This window comes from Abramis brama (assembly GCF_963993115.1).
Source record: "Abramis brama genome assembly, chromosome: 16".
Lineage (NCBI taxonomy): Eukaryota > Metazoa > Chordata > Actinopteri > Cypriniformes > Leuciscidae > Abramis > Abramis brama.
In genome coordinates this window covers 17,209,351-17,237,149 of record NC_139978.1, presented here as the reverse complement: position 1 = coordinate 17,237,149, position 27,799 = coordinate 17,209,351, and the positions used below count along the sequence as shown (strand labels likewise).

Genomic DNA, 27,799 nt, shown 5'->3' with positions numbered 1-27,799 from the left:
GTGCATGGCTGTGTTTGTTTGTGGTGTTCAGTGGCTTTTAATCTGCACCTAAGACTATTTATGTACGTATTAGTGGTGGAATGGATCACAAAATTCACGGTTCAGATCATTTACGGCTTTTGAGCCAGGGATAGGATAATTTTTCGGATCAGCATATATATATTAGGGATGTTAACGATTAATCGACGATTGATTAATTGTCGATAATACATTTAATCGATAACTTATCGATCGTCGATTAAGCAGGTTCATGCGCAACCACAAAACATGTAAAGCACGCATTCGCAGCCTTTTGTTTTGTGCAAATGTAAGTTTTAATATTGTGTTTTTGTGTAGTCAAATCTATATCTGATTTATCTCATACAGGATGAATTTGGTTCAGAATTAACACTGTAGTAAAGCGTGCCGGTGATCAGCTTCAGCTCAAACGGTAATGCACGACTAATAATGACTATGATTGGGACTGTCATATTACATAACATTGTAAGGAGAACAATATTGTAATAAAACATTGTGAATTATTTGGGTTTAGTTGCGAGAGTAATTTTGAATGGCAACTAACTTAGTTAAAGGTTAGTTCAACTTGTGCATTTGCGTCATTTTGTGCAGATATCATTTGTAATATGTTTATTTTGTATATGTATATCTGATTAATCTCATATATCTCATAACTTTGCTTTTCATTTATAACTTAAAGCTCACTTGAAGTTCTTCGATACTACATCAAAAACTACTAGCCTAACTGATAAAGTTCAAACATTATTTAAAACAAGTGAACAGTCAGTAATAAAATAAGAACAAATACACTAATTACAAGCAGAGATGAATACTAAATAACAAAGTTATAAAGTCTAACAGTAGTATTCAGGTACAGAAATTAATAATTTTAACGTAAAGGGTAATGTAACATTCTCATTTTCCACTAGATATTTTCCTCTACATCTCATCAGCAATTTAAATTTTGGCACGCTTTGCAGCAGCTGACCACTAAGAAGCGAATGTACAGTGACGTGACATGACTGCCAGATTCAAACTCTGCTTTCGCGCTATGGCTGGCGCTGAGCCAAAGACGGATGCGCTCAGCGTTTGTGAACTAAAGACTGTTATTAGGCCTATATAATGGAACAGTGCTATGGAAACAAAATGCTGACGAACAGCGATGCCGTTTTCATCTTGGCTCAAACAACAACTGTATAAGAATGATGCGTCTGTTATAACAAGCACTCTTGACAATTTGTGAATGGATCACCTTGCAATTCAATTTTGATGTGGGATGTAGTTTTGTAGTCTGGTTTAAAAACATGTTCTTTGAGGAGTCCTCATATGCGCATGTCGTGATGTCGCAAGTGTGGTTATGTGGTGATGTTGTTATGAATTTAGGTCCTAATATTAATTTAATAACAATTATAATAATATTAATAATAATAATAATAATAATAATAATAATAATTTATTACATTAATACATTTTAAAACATTAAAAAAGCCAATTATCGTATTGATATCGTCAAAGCCATCTGCCATCAGTGATATCTCTGACTATCATCGATACACGATACTATCGTCTAGCGGCACAACCCTAGTTAAAACCTGTTTTTTGCATAGTTTATCTACCGTCTTCATCTCTTTGTCCAAGTGACAATGCATAATCAAATATTTGATTGATTAAATACATGTTATATAACAAATAGTTTGTGTCCATTGATTATGATTGGCTGAGCTGCATTCAAAGCCGTTGTAAAATATTCTTTAAACTACTGTTGTCACGGTACCATAATTTCAGTAGTCTGTACCAATACCAGTCAAATTTCTCAGTTCTAATTTTGACACATTTTGACACTATAGCAAAAACTATTGGAACTAGGGGTGGGCATCTTCTGGAATCTCACGATTCGATTAAAATGACGATTCTTGGGGTCATTTTATTCATAATAAATTACTTTTCGTGCTTTGAATTTTTTAGGATATTAGTAATATTAGTAATTTTATTAGTAATTTTAGGATAGTAGCTCACACGAAAGGGTTCTTTCTTCTTTATTCACTGTTCTTTGTTCATCACGTTATTAACAGACGCTTAGAATATCGATTTTTGAAATGTATGAATTAGAGCCCGACCGATATATCGGCAGGCCGATATTATCGGCCGATATTAGGCATTTTCCTAACTATCGGTATCGGCATTTATAACGGCCGATAAATTAATATTTAAAAAAATGCAGTGTGCAGTGATTTATGTAAGAATGGCGCTGCCAATAAAGCACCTAAAAGCTGTTACAAAGAACTGGCAAAAGTGGCAAAAAAATAACGGCCGCGTCTGGTGTAGACACAGTGTTAAAGCTCATTCTGCTACGTTACAACATAAAGCAATATTCCAATAATTTATGTAATTATAACACTTTATATAGGGCCATTTTGCATTAAAAGTAGCCAGATGGAGACGCGACACGTTCAGAATTAATACACTTTTAGTAAACTACAGAACAGCGCGAGCAGGAAGCGCGCACCTCACGCGGGCAGAGAACGCGTCCGAGAACGGACACTGTTAGTGATATAAAACGCACACACATGTCTGTTAAATTAAGCAATACTTTTAAGGTAGTCTAATATTTTTCTGACTAACAAAATTACTGACACAGTAAAGGGTAGATTTAAATAAAGAAAAACTAAATTTAAATAAAGAAAAATGAAATTTAAATAAAGAAATTAAACGAAATTTAAATAAAGAAATTAAACGAAATTTAAATAAATTAAACGAAATTTAAATAAAGAAAAACGAAATTTAAATAAAGAAATTAAACGAAATTTAAATAAAGAAATTAAACGAAATTTAAATAAAGAAATTAAACGAAATTAAAATAAAGAAAAACGAAATTTAAATAAAGAAATTAAACGAAATTTAAATAAAGAAATTAAACGAAATTTAAATAAAGAAAAACGAAATTAAGTTAAATTAAAAAACGAGATTAATTTAGATTGATAATAACGGGTAAAAAGTCTAATACATTTTGTTTCTATTATTCTATTTTCCACAATGTCAAAGCAACAGCAGCTTAATCCAAAACACAAGCTCAGGCATGCACTTTGGTCCATACAAACTCCGCTGTTCTGAGCTCTTGCCAGAGAAGACTTGCGCGTCGGTTCTATTTCTGGCATGCACGCGTTTTCCGCGTGGCTCGAGCCGCGCCTGAGAGACGCGTGTCTCACGCAGGCAGTGTGCAAACTCCAACCTGTTAACATGGGAGCCGAAATAAAAACGGCCATGCCACGCAGTCAGTGTGTCGCCGGCCTTATTCAAGCGCGAATGAGAACCGTTTCGCGGGGGATCCCAGATGTGAAAAAAAAAAACAACAACAAATATTCGAATGTCAAATTTTCAAATCGAATACTAACCCACCGAACGAATATTCGGGTCCAGCCCTGTAGCCTAGTTTCACGTTTAGTACATTTTGCTTACTACTTATTTAAAATAGTATAAAACTACTGTACATATGTAATTATAAACGTTTTCATTATATTATTAATTTTACTTTACTAAAAAGATCTGAGTTCTTCCTCCACTAAATTAAGATTAAAAATAGAAGAGTATTTAGAATATAATATAATATAAAATGCAATGCAAACTAGTTTGGTTACAGCTCAAATTCTCATTCTATCATTCACCCTGCCTCCATTGCATATCTTTGTCACACAAGTGTTTGATCACCACATTTGAGTGATCATTGCAAAACGTTTATATATTTATTCTGTTTATACTGTGTATTCTATATATACAGTACCCATCAAAAGTTTGTACACACCAATTGGAAAGTGTGTCCAAACTTACTGTACTATAATACACATAAATAATATTGCTACTGTATTATAATATACACACAAATAATATCGGCCGATATATCGGTATCTGGCTTTTTTTTATCGGTATCGGCATCGGCGCCCAAAAATCCATATCGGTCGGGCTCTAGTATGAATCGATTCGAATTGTTAGAAGATAGAATCACGATTCATATGTGATTCATAATTGGAACCATTTTATTTTAATCACTTTTTTATTTAACTGTTTGACAATAAAAATATAAAATGAATAAAATTAATTAATTATTAATGGTATTAAAAATTATAAGTAAATACATTAAAACATGCATGTAGCCTTTAAATATTGTTTAATTAAACATTGCATGAAAAAGATCAAATAAAAAAAAGTTTAGAAATAAAATGAAAAACATTACTGTGTTTGTTGATTCTCGATTATTTATTTATAAATGATTACTTTTCTGTTGCTTTGTGTTTATTTTATAAAACCTTGCCAGATTTATCTAGTAATTATTTACAAGGGCTGTCATATTCCAATAAATTGAATTGAAATTGAATAAATTGCTGGAAAAAGCCAAGCTACCATCACATCTAGGTCAACTTCAGAAAAAATGGATTAAAACAGTTAAATAAATAAATTTTTATTTTAGTTCGACTGATCTCAATTTTTAAGGTGCATGCAAACATAACATAAGCTACATGGACTTGTTTGGCTATTAAATGCATCATGTCTTGCTATCTTTGTTTAAAGCAATTTGGTTTCTTGACACCCTCTCTGTAAGAGCGTGTTGGATGAGCAAATGATAAACTGTTTGTTTCATTTGTGGTGAGAATGAAGTGTTCTCAGCTGCCATTTGTACACCATTCCTAGTTATGTTTCACACTGTGACACGAGTTGCATTGTGTGTGCATTTAAGATTCTAGCATCACTGTTTTTAGGCTGTCTACATCCTGTGTTACCTCTATAGCTGCTTGTGTACGCTCTACCCTGCCTTCACAGACAAGTGGAACCTTGTGGTTCATTATGTGACCTTGATCAAAACAGTCACGGTATTGCTCTCTCACACAGAAAGACGCTGATCGTGAATGATGCAGGGCAGGCAGGAAGGATTAATGTAGTAGATTATCCTGCAAATTATTGGTAAGTCATTCACTCTGCCGTTATGCAACAGAAATTCTTCTCTCATTGTGTGTGCTTGTTAAAGGGACCAGGCTGTATGCGTGCTTCTATGTATTTGGCTCATGAGTGTATAGTAACTGTAGTTGTTCCTTGTTGGCCTGTTATAGATTATTTGTTTACACTCAGGTTGAGTTCATACATGCTGTTTGGGGATCTTCTGTTTGGTTTTTCATGTTGCTTTTTGCTGAAAATGGTCTAGGCGTTGATGTACAGGTGGCTGGGTGTTGTGTCCGTACTCGGGTGTTTTGAGAGGTGGGGGATGGGTAAGATGTCTATGTATTTGAGAGCCGAGTGGAAATACTCTGTCAGGATGTCGGGTTGTAAACCAGTGTGCTGTAAATGTGTGGTTAGTGTTACTGGACACCGAAACATTAGGAAATGGTGGTATTTCCCGTGGTTTGGACTGTGTAGCTTCAAAAATCAGGATGCGATGTTAGTGTGCCACTGTTTATTATGGTATTTATATCTCTCTTTTTTAAATCTTTCATTTATTTATTTTTGGTCAAACTTGAAAACCTCTGTATATAGTTTAATGGCCTTTTCCCATTTGGCATCCATTCAGAAACTCCTATGAATTATGGTAGTGTGGTTTATCAGCAGTGTTGGAAGGCAGATGGCTGATGATGAGATTTGAAGGTGAATATGATGAGCATTCATCGCTCTGCACAGTTTTGCACAGAGCTGTAAGCATTTGACCCGGGTCCAAATATGGATTAAAGTGGTGCGAGAATGCGGACAGTATAGAGAGTTTTTAACTGTGTTAGGAGGGGGTAGGTGTTTTTTATTCACAGCCCGTCGCAGAGGTCAGACAGCTGCCCTGCACCATGACCCCAAATAACCTACAGGGGCCACTGACTGAAAGAACAATGGAAAGGTCAGATGAGAGGGGAAAGAGGGAGGAAAGGAGAGAAAGGGGGTGGCATAGAGGAGAAAACAGAAAGAGGCACTGAAAAGGGGAAATACAGTCTGACACACACACACACACACACACACACACACACACACACACACACACACACACACACACATACACACACACACACACACACACACACACACACACACACATTACCAGCGAGCCCACTGTAGACACAATAACTTCATCTGCTGGCAGTCACTGAGTTGCTTGTGAGCAATAGTGATATTAAAAGCTTTGCTGGATGCAGGTGAAGGTGCATCCTAACAGCTGTCATATGCCATTCATCCTGCTCGACGAGTGCGTCTGTTTGTGTGTGTTTGAGCACCATAAATACTGCTCCTGTTTGAAGGCTCATTCCAAGAAATTCGCACATGGTTTGTTGATACAAAAGCTTGCATTTACTGATGTGTAATGTAAATAAAATATCAACCTGCATGAGGAAAAAAAAATGCTTTGTCATTTGCGTTTTAGATTTTAACATCTTGTGAATGGGTCTTCAGAACAGGAAGGAGACCTTTTTAAAACCTTTAAAGTCGTTGCCTGGGTCAACAATGGTCTTTGGTGGTGGTCGACGAACACAGTTATCCACACAGACAGTACAAAATCAATCAATCAATAAATCAAAAATGAATGCAAAGAAACAGTTTGTAATATATTAACTTATCCTATTTATTCATGAAATAAAAAACAATAACTGTCATGACAGATCATAAAACAAAGTGCTTAAAAATTTACAGATTTTTGTAAAAGTCACTGTGTGACTGATTTGAAAAGTTAGTAAAAAAATATTAAGCCAATAAATAAAGATAGATGATATACCATTATCAGCACTGATGTAGATTCAGCTTTCATTGTTCTGCAGGAACACACACATTCACTCTGGACATTTCTTTATCCTTTAAATGTAAGAAACGTCTTACATTTAGGCCTATATTCAGTTACACGCTGTTATCCCTTTACAGTTACCACTCTCATAAAAAAACTTGACTTTTAAACCTAAATTTGATGTCCAACAACAGATATTTCAGCAAAATGATTTTTTTTTGCGCTGAATATTAATTGTCTCCCCCTTGAATGCCCCCTCTAATGCTTTTTGCGCGGAGGAAAAATGTCTCATATTAAACAGCATACGCATGTCAAAGCGCCTGACAGCCTTGTTAAACATCACGCTAATGCATTATTGACGATTAAATTAAAGAATTCTCATGTTGTTAGCAGCTTGGATCACATACCTTTCCAGCACCAGCTCACTCTGTTTCGTCCACTATTTAGATGCATTTTGTCAATAGAAATGCGTTATTCAGTGCTGTAATTTGACGTGACTGCAATAAATAATACACATACTTAAACTGTTTAAGTGAATACTCTCCAAGCCGGTCATTTTGACACCTTTTGTGTGTATTTGATTGTTTAGATGCGCACACAAAGCCTAAAGTATAATTTGCTTGTCTAGTCTCGGCCCTTTTCGGACGCAGAGAAAGCCGCCTTGAAGTTGGATTCCAACTGTTGGAAACAGTGTCTCGTGCACGGATTATTGTGCTTTTAATAGCTCTTTTTATTATCAAACACGTACCGCAATTTAGCAACAGTAGAGACTGCATTTTACAACAATCCCGATTGTGCTGATTCTGACATTAAGTTTGGGTTTTAGAGATGTGAAGAGAAGGAAGTTGCGGTAGATGGAATACGGCTTAATTTTAATAGTTTTATTTCAAATATCTTATTTTTATGATCCTTGGAAGCCAAAGCTCAACGCTGCAAAAACATGTTGTAATAAATAGAAACCTTTGACACTTCATAGAGTGCTCACACAAACACTAACAAGAGCATTTTAACTGCAGAAAGGTACCTCATAGAGGTGTAAAAAAGTATTGATACACTTAAATATCGCGATTATTATGCTTGCTGAGACTGTATCAATTAAGGGTGTCACACGAATCTTTGTACAGCATAGCCTACATAGATACATTCACTATATTTGTTATCATAGGCTTTTATATCACACATTGTTTGGAGGACAGCATTGGGTAGGATGTGGAATAACATTGTTTAAAATAATGGATTAAAATTCAAATACATTTTTAATGTATAAGAATTTCTAGATTTTTTAATGTGATTATTCTGAAAAAATAATCGACAGATTAATCGAATACTAATAATCATTAGCTGCAGCCCTAGTGTGGACATTGTTCCATCAAACAACCACTGATGTTAGTTATTCTTGATTCAAAACTAGCAGGTTTTAGCAGCCAATTTTTCCATGCCAGAACTGGAAAGGCCCATTCGGCAGAAAGGCTGAATGAGAAAAATCCATATAATCTGTGAAGAGTTGCTTTATTTGGAAGAAGATTGATCCCTACTGACAGAATGAGAAGGAAGAGCTGTGTCTCAGTATATAGTCCTGCCTCTTCCACCAGAGGATGATATACAGCCTGTCTTCAGAGGATAGAAGATTGACAACATTTCTACTGTCTAAATGTGGTGCACTAATTAATACACAACATGCTTCACAGAGAGTGTCAGATTCAAACCAAAACCCAGACTGAACATTCGAGCTTAAACACTGAAGGTGGGAAATTAGAGGTGATAAGGACAGTGCTGATTAAAGTGGCATTTTGTGCCGTGGGATTATGGGAGATGTTGTGGTGATGCAGATGGATGGGAAGGAACGTGCACACGACCACCCCATCTCACGCTGTCTCTGACATTACTGGGCCTGCAGGAGGGACCTGATCCCAGCTCATCAGCTGATGCCTTTCTTCCATTGCTAACACCTCACGTTTATTACATCCATCATGACAGACAGAAGAACTGAGCTCAGCTTTTGCGAGAGTCTATAAATCGCAAGATTTCAAAGCCTAAAATGTGTGTTTGAAAGATAGAAATAAACAGTGGTTAATGGTAAGGCAGTTAGCTCTGGTTCTTTCCAGTTCTTTCAAGCTGAGTGTTTATCAGCAGAACGAGAGGCGGAAAAAGGTAGGAAGAGAGATGTAACGCAAGAGCGAGGTGGAGAGAAAAAAAGCGAGTGCGATCATACAAAAGCCAGCCACTCCTAGAAAGGGAGAATAAAGAGTTGGGAATGAGTGAGTGCTGTGATTGAAAGAGGGAGAACGAGAGAAAAGAGAGAGAGCGAGGGGTAAGTGAGTTCATTCGTGCTGTTGGCAGGCAGCCATGAGCTTGCCTGTGGGCGTCTGTATCCGTGCCAGGGCATGTGTTTCCCCTTCTGTCTGAGGGCCTATAGTCTCACTCTCTGTCTCTCTCTCATACAGATATCTCCCCTTTTCTTTCTCATTCCACAGGAATACTTTCCAGGTCTTTTGCTGTTCCTACTCTCTTTTCTCACTTCCTCCTTTCTTGTTATCTTTCACTTTCTCTCCCAGTCTCTTTCTCTCTCCCTCTTTCTCTCTCTCTTTGTTATAGCAGTTGTGTTTTTTTGTTCACAAAGCTAGATGATGCCAGAGAACTCAGAACAGTGGTAAGTTTGTTTCCAGATTTCCACAGTTCACACTGTGCCAGTAGATCAACCAAACCGGACACATGTGCAATTCACACCCAGTGTCTTTCTTTTTAAATAAATCTTAGTTCTCTGGACTCATTTCTGTGAGTCTGGTATGTGAATCCTGTCAACAGGCACATGAGCCTATAATGCAAAACTTATGCTAATTGTAAACAATTTCAAAAACAAAGCTAATTGTAAGATAACAACCTCAGCGTAATTTCATTGAAAGTCTGTTCTGATGTACGAGAATTAGCATCTTCTGTCATGGCTAGCAAAATACATTTGCTTTGCGTCTATGCAAATGTGTCATGAAGAGATGATTATGATCCGCAGGAATTGTGTTAATAATAAAGAAGTTCCTCCATCTAGAGAAGTTCCAAATCTAAAATGCAATTTAGATTTTTTTTTAGAAATTCTTTTCTATTTCCAATAAATGGTGTTCTTTTGAACTTTCATTAAAGAATCCTGGGAAAAAAAATGATCATGGTTTCCACAAAAATATTAAGCACAAGTGTTTATAATAATAAGAAAACGTTTCTTGAGCACTAAATCAGCATAATATGAATGATTTCTGAAGGATCAAGTGGCACTGAAGAATGGATGATGCTGAAAATTCTGCTTTGCCATCACATGAATAAATTACATTTAAAAAAAACCAAACACGATACAGCACTTGTCTCGAGTATCTTATTGCTTTTATAAAACGGTTATCACACAATACAACTATAAAAGCCGAAAAACATGTATCTATGCAACTTTTATGAAGTAAAATCACTAAAAGCCTTCCTTCCGCTGGAAAAAATAGTCCCTGACCGTAAACAGCAACAAAAGTTACATACATTATTTCGCCAATAGATGTCAAAAGACCGTCTTTATGAGTGAGTCAGTCAGTAGAGAAGACTTTTACATTAAAAGGAATCAAACTTGTGAACACGGAGAAGGAAGACGCAACTGACAGATGACTATGGGCACGGAAAAACCCCTTAACTGTTAAAAGGACAAGATATCGCAGCGGACATTCAAACGGATTTTTTATTTTTTTATTATGAATATGACTGACCTGAAGGAAAATGCTATATCTACTGTAAATGCAGGTACACTCGCTTACTCGATCTCTCACAATACTCTACTATAGCTTCAATGAACAATATTAATGAGATCAAACGTTTTTAAGTTACTAAGAGTGGTTGCTAGGGGTGTTGTGTAGTGATACATAGAACAGTTGGGTGAAGCGGTCATAGCCGTGTTTTAGCGTGAATAAAGCACAGCTATTGACCAATCAGAATCAAGGATTGGAACTAATGGTTTTATAAATACATATCTATACATACATACATATATATATATATATATATATATATATATATATATATATATATATATATATATATATATATATATTTATATATTTATATTTATATTTATTTATTTATTTAAGTTATTTATTTAGTAATATTTCACAATAGCATTGTTTTTACTGTATTTTTGATAAATACATAAATGTAGCCTTGGTGAACATAAGAGCCTTCTGTCAAAAACATCAAAAATATTTCTGATCCCCAAAATTTGAACAGTAGTGTATCTCTTTTGTTTGGATGCAGTGAAGTTATATGTGATTATCTTTAGCATCACAACATCACAATCATAGATATAACCCAGAGTTTTCCTTTAAGAAGAGGTCTTATTGCAAAAACAAGAAACACTTAACAGACTTGTGTTGTCTGTGAGTTATGTGTGATTGATTTGACACTGCATGTGGGTTCATGTGTTTGAGTCTACAATGTGTCTTCAGGATGACAAAGACTTTTTGTTTCTCCTCAGAGCTCCAAACATTCCTGGACTATTGAATCTCCTCCCCCAGCACACATACACCCAGCACAGTAAAGCACAGCTAAGCGTTCTGCTCTTTCCATGTAAATCATTCAGTGACAGACAGGAAGGAAGAAGGACGGTAGTGTGCCTCTCTTTGTGTAGTATAAGAGCCACAGGGGGTTAGAGCAGAGGATCTGACTTCGTTTTAATGTCAACGTATTTGACAACACTCAAGGACCTTGTTTTAGGTTGTAATGTACAGAGTAGACCCACAACTGTTCTATGTATAGAGACAGACTTCTCTCACATGGTAATTTGTGTGTCAGTGAGAGGGAGGTCATGGGGCCCCTTGAGATGGCAGTGGGTTTGTGTGTTTATTGAGCAGTAGGGCTAATGACACGCAGCAACCACAGGGGGAAAAGCCCATTCAGAGAAGTGTGTCTGTTTGCATTTCTTTATTAGTGTGATATCACTACCTCCAGTTTATCTGAAGCCATAGACTGTAAAGAGCTATTCTTTAACTTTTAACTAGAACAGCCTGATAGAATTAAAGGGCTTGTAAATGTCATTCCATTGGACGTCCAGTGGCAAAGAGGTAACTGTATGGTTGATCTACCAACTTTCTACTTGAACACCACAGATCTGTATGTCGTCACTGTTCCCAAGAGACTTTGCTTCACATGGGCTGTCTTTTGCTGCTAACTCGGAGGAGGCATGTTGTAGCTGTAAATGGCATCACACTCTGCCCCAAGTTGACCATATTCCAGTGCACAGGTCAGAAAACAAAGATGGACACGTTCAGGCAAACCTTTATTGTGCTTGCTCTTTCAGAATACAGATACATAAAAAGAAGCGGTAATTTGCACAGATAATGCCGAAGTATCATGTTGTCCACAAATAGAGGTTGGATAGTAGTGTGATTGGAATGGAATGGAACGGTTAAGCAAAGAGAAGTAAGAAAGATACACCTGTGATGCCAGACACTCGTCTAAGATTTCAATCGTTAAATGCATAGTCAACAAAACTTGTTTGCCAAGTACATGACTGAAATGTATGCACTTAATTATGTTCTAATACATTTTTAAAAAATAGTTTTTTTATTAATTATATTAATGTTGTTTGATTAATACTATCTCTAGTCTTGTGTCACCTGTTGAAGACATCTTTAGTGAAACCCAAGTGAAAGGGCAAATGGTCTGCTACTATTTCACCTGTAGCTTACTTCAGCTTTCTGAGCTGTAGGAGCATCCATCATACTACAAGTAGGCCTGTATTTTGACTAAACAAGTCACACTACTTGGCATCATGTTATAAAGCAACCCTGCGGCTAACATCTGTTTACGATAGTTCTTGTAAGGTCTCTGCTTTAACATTATGTGAACCCATCCTGTAGGTCTCACTTGCTTGTGACATTTTTGCATGAGCATTGTATTCATGTCCATTGAATTCATGAGCATTGCCTGGTGTGTTTGGGATTCATCCGTGCTGGGTTGGCACTCTCAACACCTGGTGCTTTGCTTTTCTTGTCTCCAGTTCACACTGTGGTGAAAACAGTGTTGATGAGGAAACGCCACCTCTGATTGACGTTATCAAAATGTTAAGACTGCAGTGCGTTCTTGGCTCTCCAGTCTCTCCTGCCTGACTGTTCAGTGATGCTTAACATGTATATTAAATATTAGATTAAAACATGGATTAAATGCATTTTATGGAAATATAGAGATAAATGCAAAGTACTTCTTTGCTGCAGTTTTATTCTAGTTCAGTTCACATTTTCTAATCCATCTCAATAGAACATGTTGTATAACTGGATGGTCTTTTGAGTTAAGCATATGTATTACAGTAAGCTCTTTTGCCTGTTTTCACAAAGTGCATCAATATTATATGATCCAGGCATTGTTTAGTTTGATTTGTTGGTCCTCATTCAAGTAGGCTAGAGTTGTATAGAAAAATAGCTAGCCAGGGATGTTACCAAGATAGTCGCTGATTAAACTGACTTGGTTTAAAGGGACTTTGAACATTAATTTTGTTTAGCCATACTGTGTATTTTTGTTGTACCTGTGAAAAGGGGAGTTTTAGCATGCAGGACAGCTCACCATCTGCCCTAATGAGGATAGAAAGAGATGAGAGGGGGATACAGAGTGATCCATTCATTCCCACAGTTTGCCGACATGTATCTGGCCAGCAGCAGGTGTTTTTTCTCTCTCCTCTCTCTCTCTCTCTCTCTCTCAAAAAAAAAAAAGAAAGAACGAAAAAATGTCTGCAAATTAGAATTAAGCAGAGACCAAGGAGCTCCTTACTATCCACGCTGAAGCTGATATAGTTCGCCAGCTTTGTGGAACGGTACGCGATGCTGTACCGTTTAGTGTACGACCGAATCCGGAAAAAAATGCTCAAGCGTGGTTACTCGAGATCGAAAGCGCAGATCATTAGTAAACTTAAGATGCTGCGTAAAAAAATCCACCAAGTGCACGACTACATTGGAAAGAGCGGTAGCGGAAGATTAGACTGGCTTTTCTACAACACACCCTGACGTCACGTGTCTTAACGGGATCTTTACGGGATGTGTGTTAACTAGGGGTGGAGCCGAACCCGAATACGGTATTCGGAAAGGCACAAATAATGTGTTTTTTACGAATACTTATTTCGAACAAATACTTCAAAAATATTTGTATTCGGAAACAAGAAAAACTTTATTTCAAAAAGCTGCGTTTCCTGACCGGCGGTGCTGCTGATGTGGCGGCTGTAAATCCACTTGTTGATAAGAAAGGAGGAAAGAGCCACATATGGAAATATTTTGGATTAGGCTAATGTCACGTTGTCATACGGGGGCCGTTCACATAGCGCGTTTTTTGCGCGTGCAGATTTCAAATGAGCGGCGCGGTTGCATAGCAACGACAGACGCCACGAGCAAGCGCTTGTGGAAAGGGGAAAGCGGTGCGAACTGAGCTCTCCATGATGACGAGGAAGTATCAGCAAAGAATTTATTGATTTCTAGCCCTTGCATTAGCTTTATATTTATGGAGATGAGAAATGAAATAAAAAGCCGTCATTATGTTATATCAGTCCGTCAGAAAAGCAGTTCTAGGCTTATTCTTGGCTGGATAGCTCTAAGCAGGTTTAAAAAGCCCTTTTAAAATGAAATATGAATGCAGTTTTGGATTAAATAAAAGTACAGTCAAGTCAAATAAAACACGTTTTATCTCCTGTATAGTTTGGTAACACTACAATAAGATACCATTCATTGACATTACTTAATGCTTTGTCTAACATCAACACATTGAGTAAACAATATATTTTTACAACATTAATTAATGTTTGTGAATGTTATTTAATACAAACACTTGATTGGTCATGTTTGTTCACTTCATTCATTGTGCATTAAATAATGTTAACGTAAATAATGTTAACTTTTGATTTAAAAAATGTATTTTTAAATTAACCCCAAGGAGAATAAATGCGACAGTATATAACTATTGTTTATTGTTACGTCATTTTATCTAATGTTATCTAACAAATGGAATCTTATTGTAAAGTGTTTTTAATACTACAGTTTCCATCTTTGTAACCGTGATATACACTTTAATATATGCAAATTTAATCTAAATTAAGCTTTGGTACCGAAATTGGTACCGAGAACCGTGGATTTTCACTGGTATTGGTACCGAATACTGAAATTTTGGTACCGTGACAGCACTAGTAGCTCTGTTAGCTCGGTAATTTAGACAAGGCTGTGTTGACAGAGTAACGTTAACGTAGGTAATGGCTGTTATGTTGTTGTTGTTTTTTTTAATGACATTTGTTGTTACATGTTCATTGCTGGATTTAAGGAAAAACATCAACCAATATTGCATATCCATAATTATTATAATGGATATAATTAAAGAATACTTACACTATAACGTAAATTAGAAGTGTAATGCAAAAAAACTGGATTTTTACACCTATTTAGAATTTTACTCGAATACAAATACAAATACAAATACTTTTCCCCCCTCAACAAATACAAATACAGATACAAATACCGGCTGCTTTGCACATCCCTAGTGTTAACGTACTCACAGATACCGGAAAATCACTGGCAGAGTGAATGAACCAAAATCAAACGATCCCGGGACACATTATTTGTGTATTTTCCGGAATCTCTGTGTGAAAGGGGCTTTTTCCTCTTTCTCACTTGTGATCAAACTCTCAGTTGCCCTTCCTCGTTGTTTTCTTAAATTAGGTGCACTTAATCCCCAGGAGATTGTTTTTGTGTCAATAAATGTTATTATTATTGTTATTAACAATTAATCTACCATGCTCTTTTTCCTTCCAGGTCTGTGACTGCCAGGAGTCAACACCCCATGATGCACAGCGTTTGTGACAAGACCACACCCACTTTTAAAGTGTAGAGGAAGTTGCATCGTCAGCATGTCCTCACACCCTCAGCCAGTGCCTCAGGGGCGGAGGGCTGTGGACGCTCGTCATCTTGCTAGTTCTGTACCTCTACAGCTGAGAGCCCATACGGTACTGCACTTACTGGCTACAAAACAAAAACTTTTTTTTTTGCGTGTTAATTTCTTATCCAAAAAAAAAGCATTATTTATCACTAACAAGTTACCTCTGTCACTTTTGACCATTGAGCTAAAAAGTGTTACACTGTTATACTGTATGTTATAGTAATCTGTGTCTGTGGCTATTATACACCCTACTAAGCATGCACACACTTTTGCAACGTACATATAGATCTGAACATTGACTCTGGTGTTTGGCTCAAATTTGCTAACAAAGGATTATCTTGCTTAGGATATGACCTCTTAATCATGTGAGATTTGACCCTCAGCCAACATCTTCATTCTGCAGATTACCGTTTGCTCTTATTAACCCCACTGACATCTAGATCAGTGGGACTCAACCCTAGCCAGTAAAGTAGAACACTTCCTCATCCAAACCTTTGTTCATATTGGAATATGTCCTTTGTCGGACACAAAGCAGATGTTGTTTTCGTATACCATTTGACTCCAAAAACTGGTCATTCTTAATATTAGTCTTAATAAAATTTAGCCTAAGCTAGCAATATAACTAGTAACTGTGTAACACTTCAGAGTTTGAGACTCTTTATTAAAGTTTATTGTAATTGATGGATTAGCCCAGTTTCTGGAGTAGGTGCATGACTGATATGACGTGAGCAATTTCATGCTAAAAGTAAGACTTTAAGCTGTAACTAAAGGGCTGTACGATATCTTTAAGCATTGGGTTGAGTTCTGAGATTTTTTTTCTTCCCTTTTTTCATGTTGTAAGGAGCATGATTAAATCTGGAAACATTTCATTTAATGTAGAAAAGTATCATATGTGACCTGATCCAGCAAAATGAGTCATAGTGACCCAAATTTCAAAATTGAGATTTTGGTATTAATGGAAAGAGGAGAACATAAGCTTTCAAATGATATCCAAGTCACCATACCTTGAATGGTTGTAAAGATATACACATTTGAATTATGGTCGTCTGTCCTCTTTTTCCAATTGAAAACCTGAGAAAATCGCTTTTAAAGTTTTTTTGCCCCTTTTTTGTTGATATCTTTCAAAATCCATTGCATTTAAAGGGATGAACTATTTATTGTACAGCTTAATTTGACCAAAGACATAAATATATGCTATTAAACCAGACTGAAGCTCAAATTATTTTAAAGTTTTTATTTTAATAAATAATTTAAAAGGCACTTTTACAAACATTTACTAAAATCAGAAAGATTGAACAGAGGTGCTACAGTTTTCCTTGAGAGGGTGTGTGTGTCTCTCTCTCTCTCTCTGTGTGTGTGTGTGTGTGTGTCTGTGTGTGTGTGTGTGTGAGAGAGAGAGAGAGAGAGAGAGAGAGAGGCAGAGAGAGGCAGAGAGACAAGGAAACAGAGAACAAAATAATGTTAGCCTATGCAATATCTTTGTGTAGGCTAGTTGACAATAACAGTGTAACACATTCATAACGGAGATACCAACAGTTAAATATTGGGTTAAAATAAATCAAACACATTGTAATGGATTCTCCTTGCAGATAAATACACTCACAGAATAATTGCACTCACTCACATCCATACACGAGATAAATACCACAGGGCTGTCACTGCTGTCGCTGTCATCAGAGGATGACACGTCTCCAGATCCAAAATAATCACTGACTAGCCTTAGATACTCTTGATGACCCGCAGCAGAGCTTAGGTTAGAAGCCTCTAGTGAGTTCAACGCTTTTGGCGACTTTGCTCTCTTTTGACAGCGACATTTCTCAAATTAATAATATTTAATCTTTCTGAGGAGATCTGCTAGCTTGTTTACACATAGCGCTACGAGTCTGACAGGAGGATGGCTGGACCAATCGCGTGCCGGTCAGTCGAAACGGGGCTTCCCATTGACAAATGATCAGCGTTTGTGTACATTTCTAAGCTTTTTGATTGGTTCTATACAACGTGAAACACCATATTTGGAGAGCAGAGACATTTGAGGGGATTCCCGGGGAATGCTCAGACGTGATGAGAGGAGTTGAGAAAAGCAATATTCATTTTCAGCGAATTTAGTAAAACTTTGTAAACTTTATTAGTCATTTAAATACCTTTACTCAATTATCTGGACCACGAAACTTTAGGAGATTATTTTTGAATGTCTGTTCTTTGAAATTTAGCAAAAAAAAATTTTTTTTTTTCAAATTATTATTTCATTGTTTTTCCACATAATCGGCCCATATCTTAAAATGGAACGTTGCGACTTCCGACTCATTTCGCCAGATCGGGTCACATATAGTTTATACTTCAGCTAGTCATATTTTTCATGCAATTTTTATTTTCTGAGTTTGTGAAATGTGTTGTTCATTTTAGGATGTTGGTGGACTGGTGGACTACCACCCTCACGCTCGGGACTACGGCTCCCATCTGCCCCATGGATCCCTTTCCCAGCCTCACCGCCGTAGACCATCCCTTCTGTCTGAATTCCAGCCAGGCAGTGAAAGGTACACACACACACAAACAAACAAACAAACATTTTGTGACTGCCACAGTTGCTTCGCATTGAGATCTTGTCTGTTCAGTCCTGTCCATTTATGGCTGTGAACACAATGACCAAAAATAGAGGGGACTTTCACTCTCATTCAAGGTGCTGCTTTAGGGAAGCATTTAGTAGTACTGGACATAACGTCCTGTTTTGTCACTGCCCATGTCAGTTTTACTCTGCATTCTTGGCTCAAGGAGGTGACTGAAGCAGTCTACTGCTCTTGTGTAATGCTTATTAGGGCTTGGTATTGACACAAATTTCACAATTCGATTCGATTTCGATTCACAAGCTTGCAATTCAATTCGATTTCGATTCAATATTGATTATTTTGAATATCAGGTACAATACAAATTTTCTCAAGGAAAACAAATCTCTTAACTAATGCTGTAAACTATGGGAGTCAGTGGTAGCCTACTAGGCTTCATTAGCCTACTAGAAGAAAATTAAAAAGTATAATGAATATGTAATATGGTGCATATATTTAGCAAAATGCTCCTCTCTACAGTTCATTTTTCTAGCTGACTAACGAGTTTATGGTCACATGGTTTTTCTAAGGTAAATGTGGCATTACATGACATTGTTTACAAGCTGATTTACTGACGTCTTTCCACGGTTGAAACACTGATTGAGCGATTCCATGTCACATGATACGGATTTCGATAAGTTGTACTCTACCTTTTAACACACTTTCAGATGCTCATTCATGTTTATTTCGCGCGGTAACTGGTATTAAGGCGGAAGAGAAGATCACGTGCGCTGTTGCTGCTCTAGAGCTGAGCTGCGCCAGAGCGATCTCACGCCACAGCGCCAAAATGGTATTTATGTTTTTGAATTTCGTAAGAAAATGGACGTAATTTGAAATCTGAGACTTTGTTTCATATCAATAGTAACAAAGGACAAAGATTATTGCTATTTATTGGATGGGATGCGCGCTACAATGTTACATTCATTCATCAACTGAAAACAGGATGACTAATCGATTCTTGGGATTTAAGAATCGATATCGGTTCGTAAAAATGAGAATCGATTAAAATCGAGAAATCAGTATTTTTTTACCCAGCCCTAATGCTTATGCAATGACACAGTAGAATGTCACCTTTGATATGAGTGGATGAATTTTCTTTTAGCGTGGTCTCTGAAGTGCTACTCCAGTGGGAATGCCTGTGCAATCCTAACAAAGAAGAAGCCATATTAGTTGTTTAGTCTGCATATGTTGCCATAAACATTCTCAAACCAATAGTTTTTAAGTTAAGTAAGTTCTTTTTTCACTTAAGCCCCGAGACACACCAACCCGTCGGGCAGTTTTTGTGCGTCGGCCGACTAAGTTTTCTCAGTGTGTTCCGCACGGTTCTGCACAGTCGGCTGAAATTGGTCCTCGTCTGCTTTTTTTCGGCCATGTTGAATCGGCGTCGGGTCGTCGGTGAGACAGAGAACTCTTGATTGGTTGGTCAGCTTAGTGAACGAGTCGGTGCATGAGAATAATAGCAAAAAAAAAAAAAAAAGTCAAAACGGTACAGATAGAAGGCTGTTCTAATGTTACGTCATATTACCTGAGTGTTCCTTGGCGAATATTTCAATATTAACACGAGCGGAGTGGAATAAAGAAAGCGTTTAGAAATAATGATATTCAAAACGGTAAGCACGCACTGCTTTGTTTATGGTTTGGGTATCTGCAACCTGCAGCATCGGTTTCCCCTTTTTGAATGACAAATATAGATGAATATATCTTCAGAAATAGACAGTTGTCTCATTCACACGCAGGCACAGAACATTCTAGCTGACAGTTGGCTATAGTTCTCTCGGTGTGTTCAAGTGCAGCTTTTTTCCCCCGACGGTGTGTCCTGGGCTTTAAAGGCAACATGAAATTAAAATTTTACCCTATTTTCTAAATGGATATTATTGATCTGATGAAACGACAGACTTCCCTCTGGTGAAGTATGCCAGACTTGTTATTTAATAATTTAATCCAATCAAACCCCACCACTTTCTTAAGGCTCGGGTTTACTTAATTTTCCACGTTGAGTGCGCAAGCCTTTCAAAGTATACTACTTTGGCCGTGAGCACGGAAAGACGCATTCGGTGTGTGGCCGAAATATACTTTGGGCTTCAGGGCTCAAATTTCGGTGCGGGATTGCAGGTTTTCCACATAATTTTAATAATTCCCGCAAGTCTCCCACATAATGCGGGAAATTCCTGCAAACATTGATTCATTTCAGCATGTAGATTGTATGAGTAAATTAATCCACACAGATTATAAAATCAAATCAATAATTTAAAAAAAATTTCTTGGAGATGCAATTTCATAAACACTGTGAGTGTTTAGCGGTGTGGCTTCGTCTTCTCTTTCTAGTCTCTCAAAATAGGTTGCACAATGCAAGTGTCAAGCGATACTACACTCTCGCGTTTAAGAGTCAGGGCATGACGGAATGATCGCTTGCACTATTGGGCCAGCATTGCATCGTAACTAAAATTGATCATTTTCACTTTTTAAGTCTTACCAGGTTAAACATTCAAGCGATTTTAAACTATTCAGTACTCACACGCTCTCTGAGAGATGGTTTTCACTGCATGCACACAAACAGCTCGCCAGTAACAAAAGTTATTTTTCGCTGATTATATTGCTCTAACAGGAAAAAAATGGCAAAATTGTGTCAAAATTCTGGTCTTGGTTAGTATGCTCGCAAACACAGTCGGTTATGTCTTACTATAAATAGGCATACAATGTGTGACAGTGTGACAGACAATATAATGAAAACAGTAATGGATCTGTGCACTAGCTCTTAAAGTGACATCAGCCATACGTGTCTGTCTTTACTGTTGTTGTCAAAACAACAAAAGATAGCTTTAATTGTAAGGAACCAGGATTGATAGCCTATTATATGTATATAATTTAGTCAGGACTAAAAGACTATCCAGTGTTATTGTACATTTGAATACTTTATTCAGTTTCTGAATACTAGTGTTAGACCTACCCAAAAACTTTTCTCTTTATTTGTATCTTTATTCTATTGCATTTATTTGTGCTATTTTTTTCAATTTAATTCAAAGATTGAAATCAGGCTTCCTTGTGTTGTGTAAACTCTTAACAAAATTACCCCATTGTAAAAATGCAATGAGTGAGCAAACATTTAAGTGAGATCAATGTAATAAAAAAATGATCTTAAACCTATGCTAAATGCTAAAGTGTTTGTGTGTGGGTAAGATGTGTATGTCTGCTCTTCCCCACTGCGGAACTGTTTGCTTGCTTTTTTGATGGTCGTTCAACAGTAAAATGAAAAACAACTAGTGCAAATGAAAATTTACATCTTATACAGTTCAAAATATTTTTTTTATGGAGTAGTAAGGCTGCACAATATGAATCAAAGGATCGAATGCACCTGGATCAATTGTAGACCTTTTATTTTGGTCAAGTTTTGGCTGTGTAAATTGTGGTCTGCCTTTGGTCTTTTAAAGACATAAGCCTTTTTTTGTTGTTTTGTGATGACATAAGTGATAGGGGTTGAAACAGTGTTTTGTGGTCTAATCACCTTTTATCCTCTGCAGAACGAGAGATAATAAGGGATAGAGGGAGATCAAAGCAACATGGATGGAAAGGAAAAGGGTTGGAAAGTGTGCTAGTGAAAGAGTGAGATGGAATGATGGTAGAGGGAGAAAAGGAGAGACAGAGAGCATGGCAGCAGTACAAGAGCAAAGTTCCTCTACAATAGTTCAAACACTCAGCACGCATGATCTGTCCTCAATTCAGAATGAGGTCAGGGGCCAGTTAAACCTCTCTCTGTGTGTCTCTCTTGTCAGTGTGACTGTGTGTATGACGAATCCTGCCTGCAGATCAGATTATCTTGCCCTCTCACAGAAAGAGAGCGAGAGCATGGATGGAAGCTGCAGTGTGAAATGATGTTATGTAAGTGCCAAGCACCTATTGAAATTGGGTGATTTTGGTTATAGTGTTTCAGTATTTTTCCTCTACACACCGTTTCACAGATTGTGTTTTGCTAATGTACGTGCTACCTTTGCTTTGGTTTTGATTAGTTCTACCAGTGAACCCACCAGTGAATTCACCAGTGCAGAGAGACAAACAAACTTGAACACACTTCAATTCCAGACACAAACACAGCAGGGCTTTGATGTGATCCTGTCACTCTTTTCTTCTGTTCCGTTGGAATTATGATATTTTAATTAGGGCTGTGACGATATCCGCATTCCCGCAATACCGCAGTAATGAGATGCCTACCGCGGTGGTGAGGTCATTACCGCACCTTTTTTTATTTTTTATTTAATTTTTATTTAACTTTTTTTTTACAGATAATGTTCCATTAAATACACAAACAAATGCATAAAAGACAAAAGCATAACATAAACAGCTGGAGTTAGATTTTAATTGCAAGTGCTTATAGCGATACTTCTCTTATGTGGTATAGGCTAAGTTGTTACAGTTAACGGCGCTAGCAGCCGGATGACATTATTCAAACAGAACATTAGTGACTGACAAAAGAATAGAAAGCTACTGAAAGAACAAGCTGAGCTCAACATGCCCCAACATTGCTTAGTTCTGGTGAGTTGGGCTAAACTTCGATTCCTATTTCTTTAGACGTTGTTTTTCGGGTAACAGTCCAAACGCAACTTGTTGAAACTTTGAATAATTTATTGTACAAAAATGGGTTACAAACGATGACAAAAACTGTTCCATAATAACTATTAATCTCAAAAGATATCGAAAAAAACAACAACAAAGTTATATAAATAAATATTATTTAATTTTGTTAATATGTTTATTAGCCTGTATTAATAATTATAATTTTTCAACGCAAAAACGAAACGAAATAGCCTATTGCATCATCCCGTAAATAACTGGGCAAAACTTATGGATACTAGGGATGGCCATTTCAAGCAAAAATAATACTCTGATTGCTGGGAATTATTCTATTTTTATTCGAAAATTGCACCTCCTCCCCCACATGCTCACCGGTAAAATAGCGTTCACTCAGACCGCGCTCCGACATTACATTTCTCTGTACTGTACAAAACGTATTGTAGCCATTAAAGAAACACTTTTAGTTTCATATTTATGTTTAAATAATAGCCTATAATGTTTTTTATTTATTTATTTAATCTATGTTGATTATATGAAAAGTGAACAGCATGAGTAAGATGGGATCATAAGATGCGCACTATATCAGGAGACATGGAGTGAGCCCCTGCCCTTTTTCAAAATTAATCAAAAGTGCTCCTCTCAAACAAATATCAAAGATAACATCTAACAAAAATGCTTTTGATTATAATTAACATGACAATGTGTAAAAAACTTTACGTTTCTGTCAGTCTGAGGTGTCGTTGCCAGAACGCGTTGCTATGGGTTGTCACTTGCTTCGGACTTGACTGAGGGGGTCAGTCTCCGTTTTTCGAGGGTTTAAAAACTCTGGAGTAATGTGGACGGCAGGAACCGTAGCAATGTAACCGCAGCAAAAGTTAGGGGTCACTAACCTCTTATAATAACAAAGGCGAAGATTGATGATGCATAATAAGCGGAATCATGGAACTTGATCTAAAAATGTTAATGGAAAATAATGTTTATGGATGAGTGAATACATTCATGTTTTTTAAGATGACTGTGGTATGAAGCAGGTCACAATCACTAAAGAGACAGATATCAGCGCCACACACGAGTCCCGCGGATATAAAGGAATGAGGACATTTCTTTCTACCGAACTACCCGCAAGTGCTGAATTACTACTCAAACTTGTCAGTTTATGTAACAAATTGAAATTGTGAGGTAACGCAGCGCTGTTTCACTAGGTCTACACTATCATACTAAACTGCATTTGAGTGTGTTGAAAGTTATAATGTTATTCTATGTGTTAATTTGTTGGCTATATGAGACTATAGCAGTAAGCTAGATCAACATTAGAATAACACACTGATCATATTCTAACATTTCATCACGTTGAGCTATATAACATTGATTCGTTTTATGTACATTTGCTCACCTGTCTAATAAAGTACATGCAAGAGCAGCATCTCTGTCAAGTCGAAGTTTGTCGTGGACGTGGAGCTCTCGGCATCTCGAAAACGCCACGTCGATATTGATCCTTGTTTTATTTCTCTTTTTGTCCCAAAGTCTGCTTGCCATGGTCCATAATGTTTGAACGAAACAACAACAGTGTGTGAGCGTGCCGCTAGAGACGTTACACAGTTGTCCACGTCTGTCGCCATGGTTAATATGGTAGTACAAGCGGAAACCAGGGATAACGCGGATATTATGTCATTGACAGGCGACGAGTGACAAGGGACAGGCACTATTTAAAATTGTGAATTTCTCTGAATTTACAAATTCTTTGAAATATTTAGGATAACGCAAGTACACAATTGAAAGAAATATATAACACTGTGCAAGTGGTTTTTAAAAAAAAAAAAAAAAAAAGACTGACCCCAAAATTTTGAACGGTAGTGTATTGGTACAAAATATTTATTTTAAATAAATGCTGTTCTTTTTTTTACTTTTTAAACTCAGAATCCTGAAAAAGTATTAAAGGTTATAAGTATATTAAAATAGAAAACCATTATTTTAAATTGTAGTAATGTTTCACAATATTACTGTTTCTGTCTGTATTTTTTATTCTGATCAAATAAATGTAGGGCTGGGGTAAACGATTATTAATTAAACGATTAGTCGGGCGATTATTTTATCGATTAGTCGACTAATCTAACGACTAATTGGAATTAATTATCCTGTCTGTTATTCGCATATCTCTGTCGAACCGTTACTCCGATGGATTTCAAACTCGACAGCTGTCTGGGCACGAGTAAGTGCAGTGCCAAGTACATCGTTTGGATGAGAAATGCAAAAGATATCGTTAAATATATCGGTAAAAGAAGCACTTAGAAGGTTGTGGTTTAAAAATAAACATTCTGACATAAACACTCAGTCAGCTACACTGTTTACTTCTGAATATTATAGTATAAACGTGATAAATCCATTTTGATTCATTTGAGTAAAAAATGTGTTTACTTTACCAAGAAAGTGGCAAGATGAAAAACACTATTTTCTGTTTCAAACTTTCACATAGCATCTTTAGGTTATAATAACATAAATAATTCAAATCCAGATTTAGATTTTCAAAGATTTATTATAAAAACGGATTATTTTTCCCCAAAAATGCAATAAATTCATGACACTTTTTTTTTCAAAATGCAATTAATCCATTGAATCAATATAAAAGTTATTTTTCATATTGAAACGGTTGAAAATACACAACAAAGTAAGTTGATCCACATATGACAGCTTCTGAACTCGGTCAATACTAATCTTATATAACTTACAGGCACTGGACTAAACATACATTCAATCAGCCATCGCTAAGAAATACCTCCTGAACCTTTTTTGACGGCGATCAGCTTTAAAATGGTCCTGCTTGGTCCTGCTCGGTTTTCGTTGACTGAGTACAAGAATTGAAAGTTTTCTAAAAGATCCCCTGGGGTTAACGTGTCAGCGTGACAGAAGTTTGACGCTGTCGTGTGAGAACAAGCAACAGTCGGCATTTCTCTTCCTCCCGCGTGCCTCATCTTCTTAATCTCCTCACGTAAATGATTAAATTTCGATGGCTTATGTTTCTTCCCTACGGCAGAAGCCACCACAGGTTCATCCATGCCGTCAAATGTATTAATTTTTTTGTTTGTTTGTTGATCAAAAAGTACAAAGTAGATAAGGAAAACTAGGATGCCGGGTGTATTCAAAGCGCCGCCGTTACAGTGCGTGAAATGGTGCGCTGTGAATGGTTGAGCGGATTTATCGCATTCTGCAGAGAAAGGAGACTTGGCCAGTTACATCTTATTTGCTGGCATTTTTTAATTATATATATCTGTATGAAATTGGCCATCCTACTTTCTAGCTATCAGTATTGATATCATCTATTATAGAAACCATATTGTTTCAGTTTGAACAATTTGATGTAATAATGGTTATTCACACAATGCAAGTTCAATCAAAACCAATTCCAATGTGACTTTGGTTCTTTGAACTGTCTGACTCTGATTCCAGGCCAGGATTGAGCAGTTGTGTGTGATTATATAATAAGGAACGCGGTCTGACATCTTTTCCTCTCCTCGCTTCAAATGCTCTTAAAGTGTCTTGTTTTGCCTGTACTGTAGTATTCATATATCATTATAATGTTCCTGCTCTCTGTTTCATTGTCTGTGTGGTGTGGTACTGGCACGCACGCATGCATTTACGTCAGCCTTTGTTTGTATTAATCACGCTCTGTGCTGGAGTCTGTGTGTACTGTTTATTTAAGCTGGGTAGACCATGTAATTGATATGAGGGATACACCCATTCTTGTTCTCAACGGAGTACAATCCACATATTTAGGCACACCCATTTATACACAAGCGCTATAGTTTTAAATCTCAATTGTCTAGTTTGTCTTAATAATCTTAATGACCTTATTTCACCTCTAATTGTTTCTTACTTATTGAATGCAAAGTATGTGCAAGATATTGTTGATTTTAGTTTTTATAAATGTATAACAGACACAGTCTGCAGTGTGCCAGATCTGTGGGGAAACTAATGCGGATATGTAGATGTCTAGGGGTATTGCGTGCACGTGTGTATTTTTAGTGTGTTCATATGTGTCTGATCTCTGGCTTTGGCACAGGATGGGAAAGTCTTTTTAAGCTGTGTGTGTCCATGTGGTTTTAGTGTGATGTGTACTATTGCCGTTTAGGGTTATTGGGTTTATGTGTGTATATGTGTTTGCTCTTGATCAGTCTGAGCTACAGGAAGGTCTGTGAACCACTTGATCACACAAAGTACAGAAAATCACCCATTAATGCCCTCAATCAAAGTGCGTACATGTAGGGCTGCACGATTAATCAAAATAAAATATAAGTTTGGGTCGCTTATAACGTGCATTTGGGAACTCAACATACGGCAACCATAAGTAATGTAATTTTACAGTTGTACTGTTCTCTCAGTGGGGTGCTGTTCAATTATTACTTAGTTTCTTTTTTGACCGTGAAATATTACAATAGTAATATCTTATTTAAATAATAATGGTAATAATAATAATAAAATATTATTCTTTTTATAATCATATCAATATATAATCCCAAACTTTGGTCTGGGATGAAACATTGGCAACCAATCACACTCAGTATTATTGCTGCGCTGTAGAATCAGATATAACACAGGAAGGACAGATGTTTGGTTGACTTAAAGTGAGAACAAGAGATGAGTGTATGTGAGATTGATGTGAATAATGTATTTGTGTGAGGTTCAAGCACGTCTCTTTTCCTCTTATATCGCACAATCTTTCCACCACCATCAAGGTCAGTTCACTACTCGCACTCTTGTGTGAAAAGGCTCACTCCTGTACCAAGCACCGCAAGGCACTGTTGCCTCCAGCACTCAAACATTGCCATGGTTATACTCATCTTTGGTCCGAGAGGCCTGTACTTATCCGAAGATTTGTGGAGTAATTGCAGAGATCATGACTTGTCCTGACTGGTCTTGTATTACTGGTTGTTTCATTGGACCCATCCTTAATGGATGTCTAGTGCTGGTGATAAGTGCT

At 36.9% G+C, this 27,799-nt stretch overlaps 1 protein-coding gene across 3 annotated transcripts in view; it reads left to right on the top strand.

Annotated features, from left to right (window-relative positions):
- ncor2 (nuclear receptor corepressor 2) overlaps positions 1-27,799 on the top strand; it is a 116,994-nt gene that overhangs the window by 19,501 nt on the left and 69,694 nt on the right. For all 3 annotated transcript variants that reach the window (XM_084086870.1, XM_084086869.1, XM_084086868.1), the window contains exons 2-3: positions 15,535-15,725; positions 18,062-18,192. In XM_084086870.1, coding sequence (XP_083942996.1) covers positions 15,630-15,725; positions 18,062-18,192 — 227 coding nt within the window. In that variant the 5' untranslated portion in view covers positions 15,535-15,629. The remainder of the gene's footprint in view (positions 1-15,534; positions 15,726-18,061; positions 18,193-27,799) is intronic.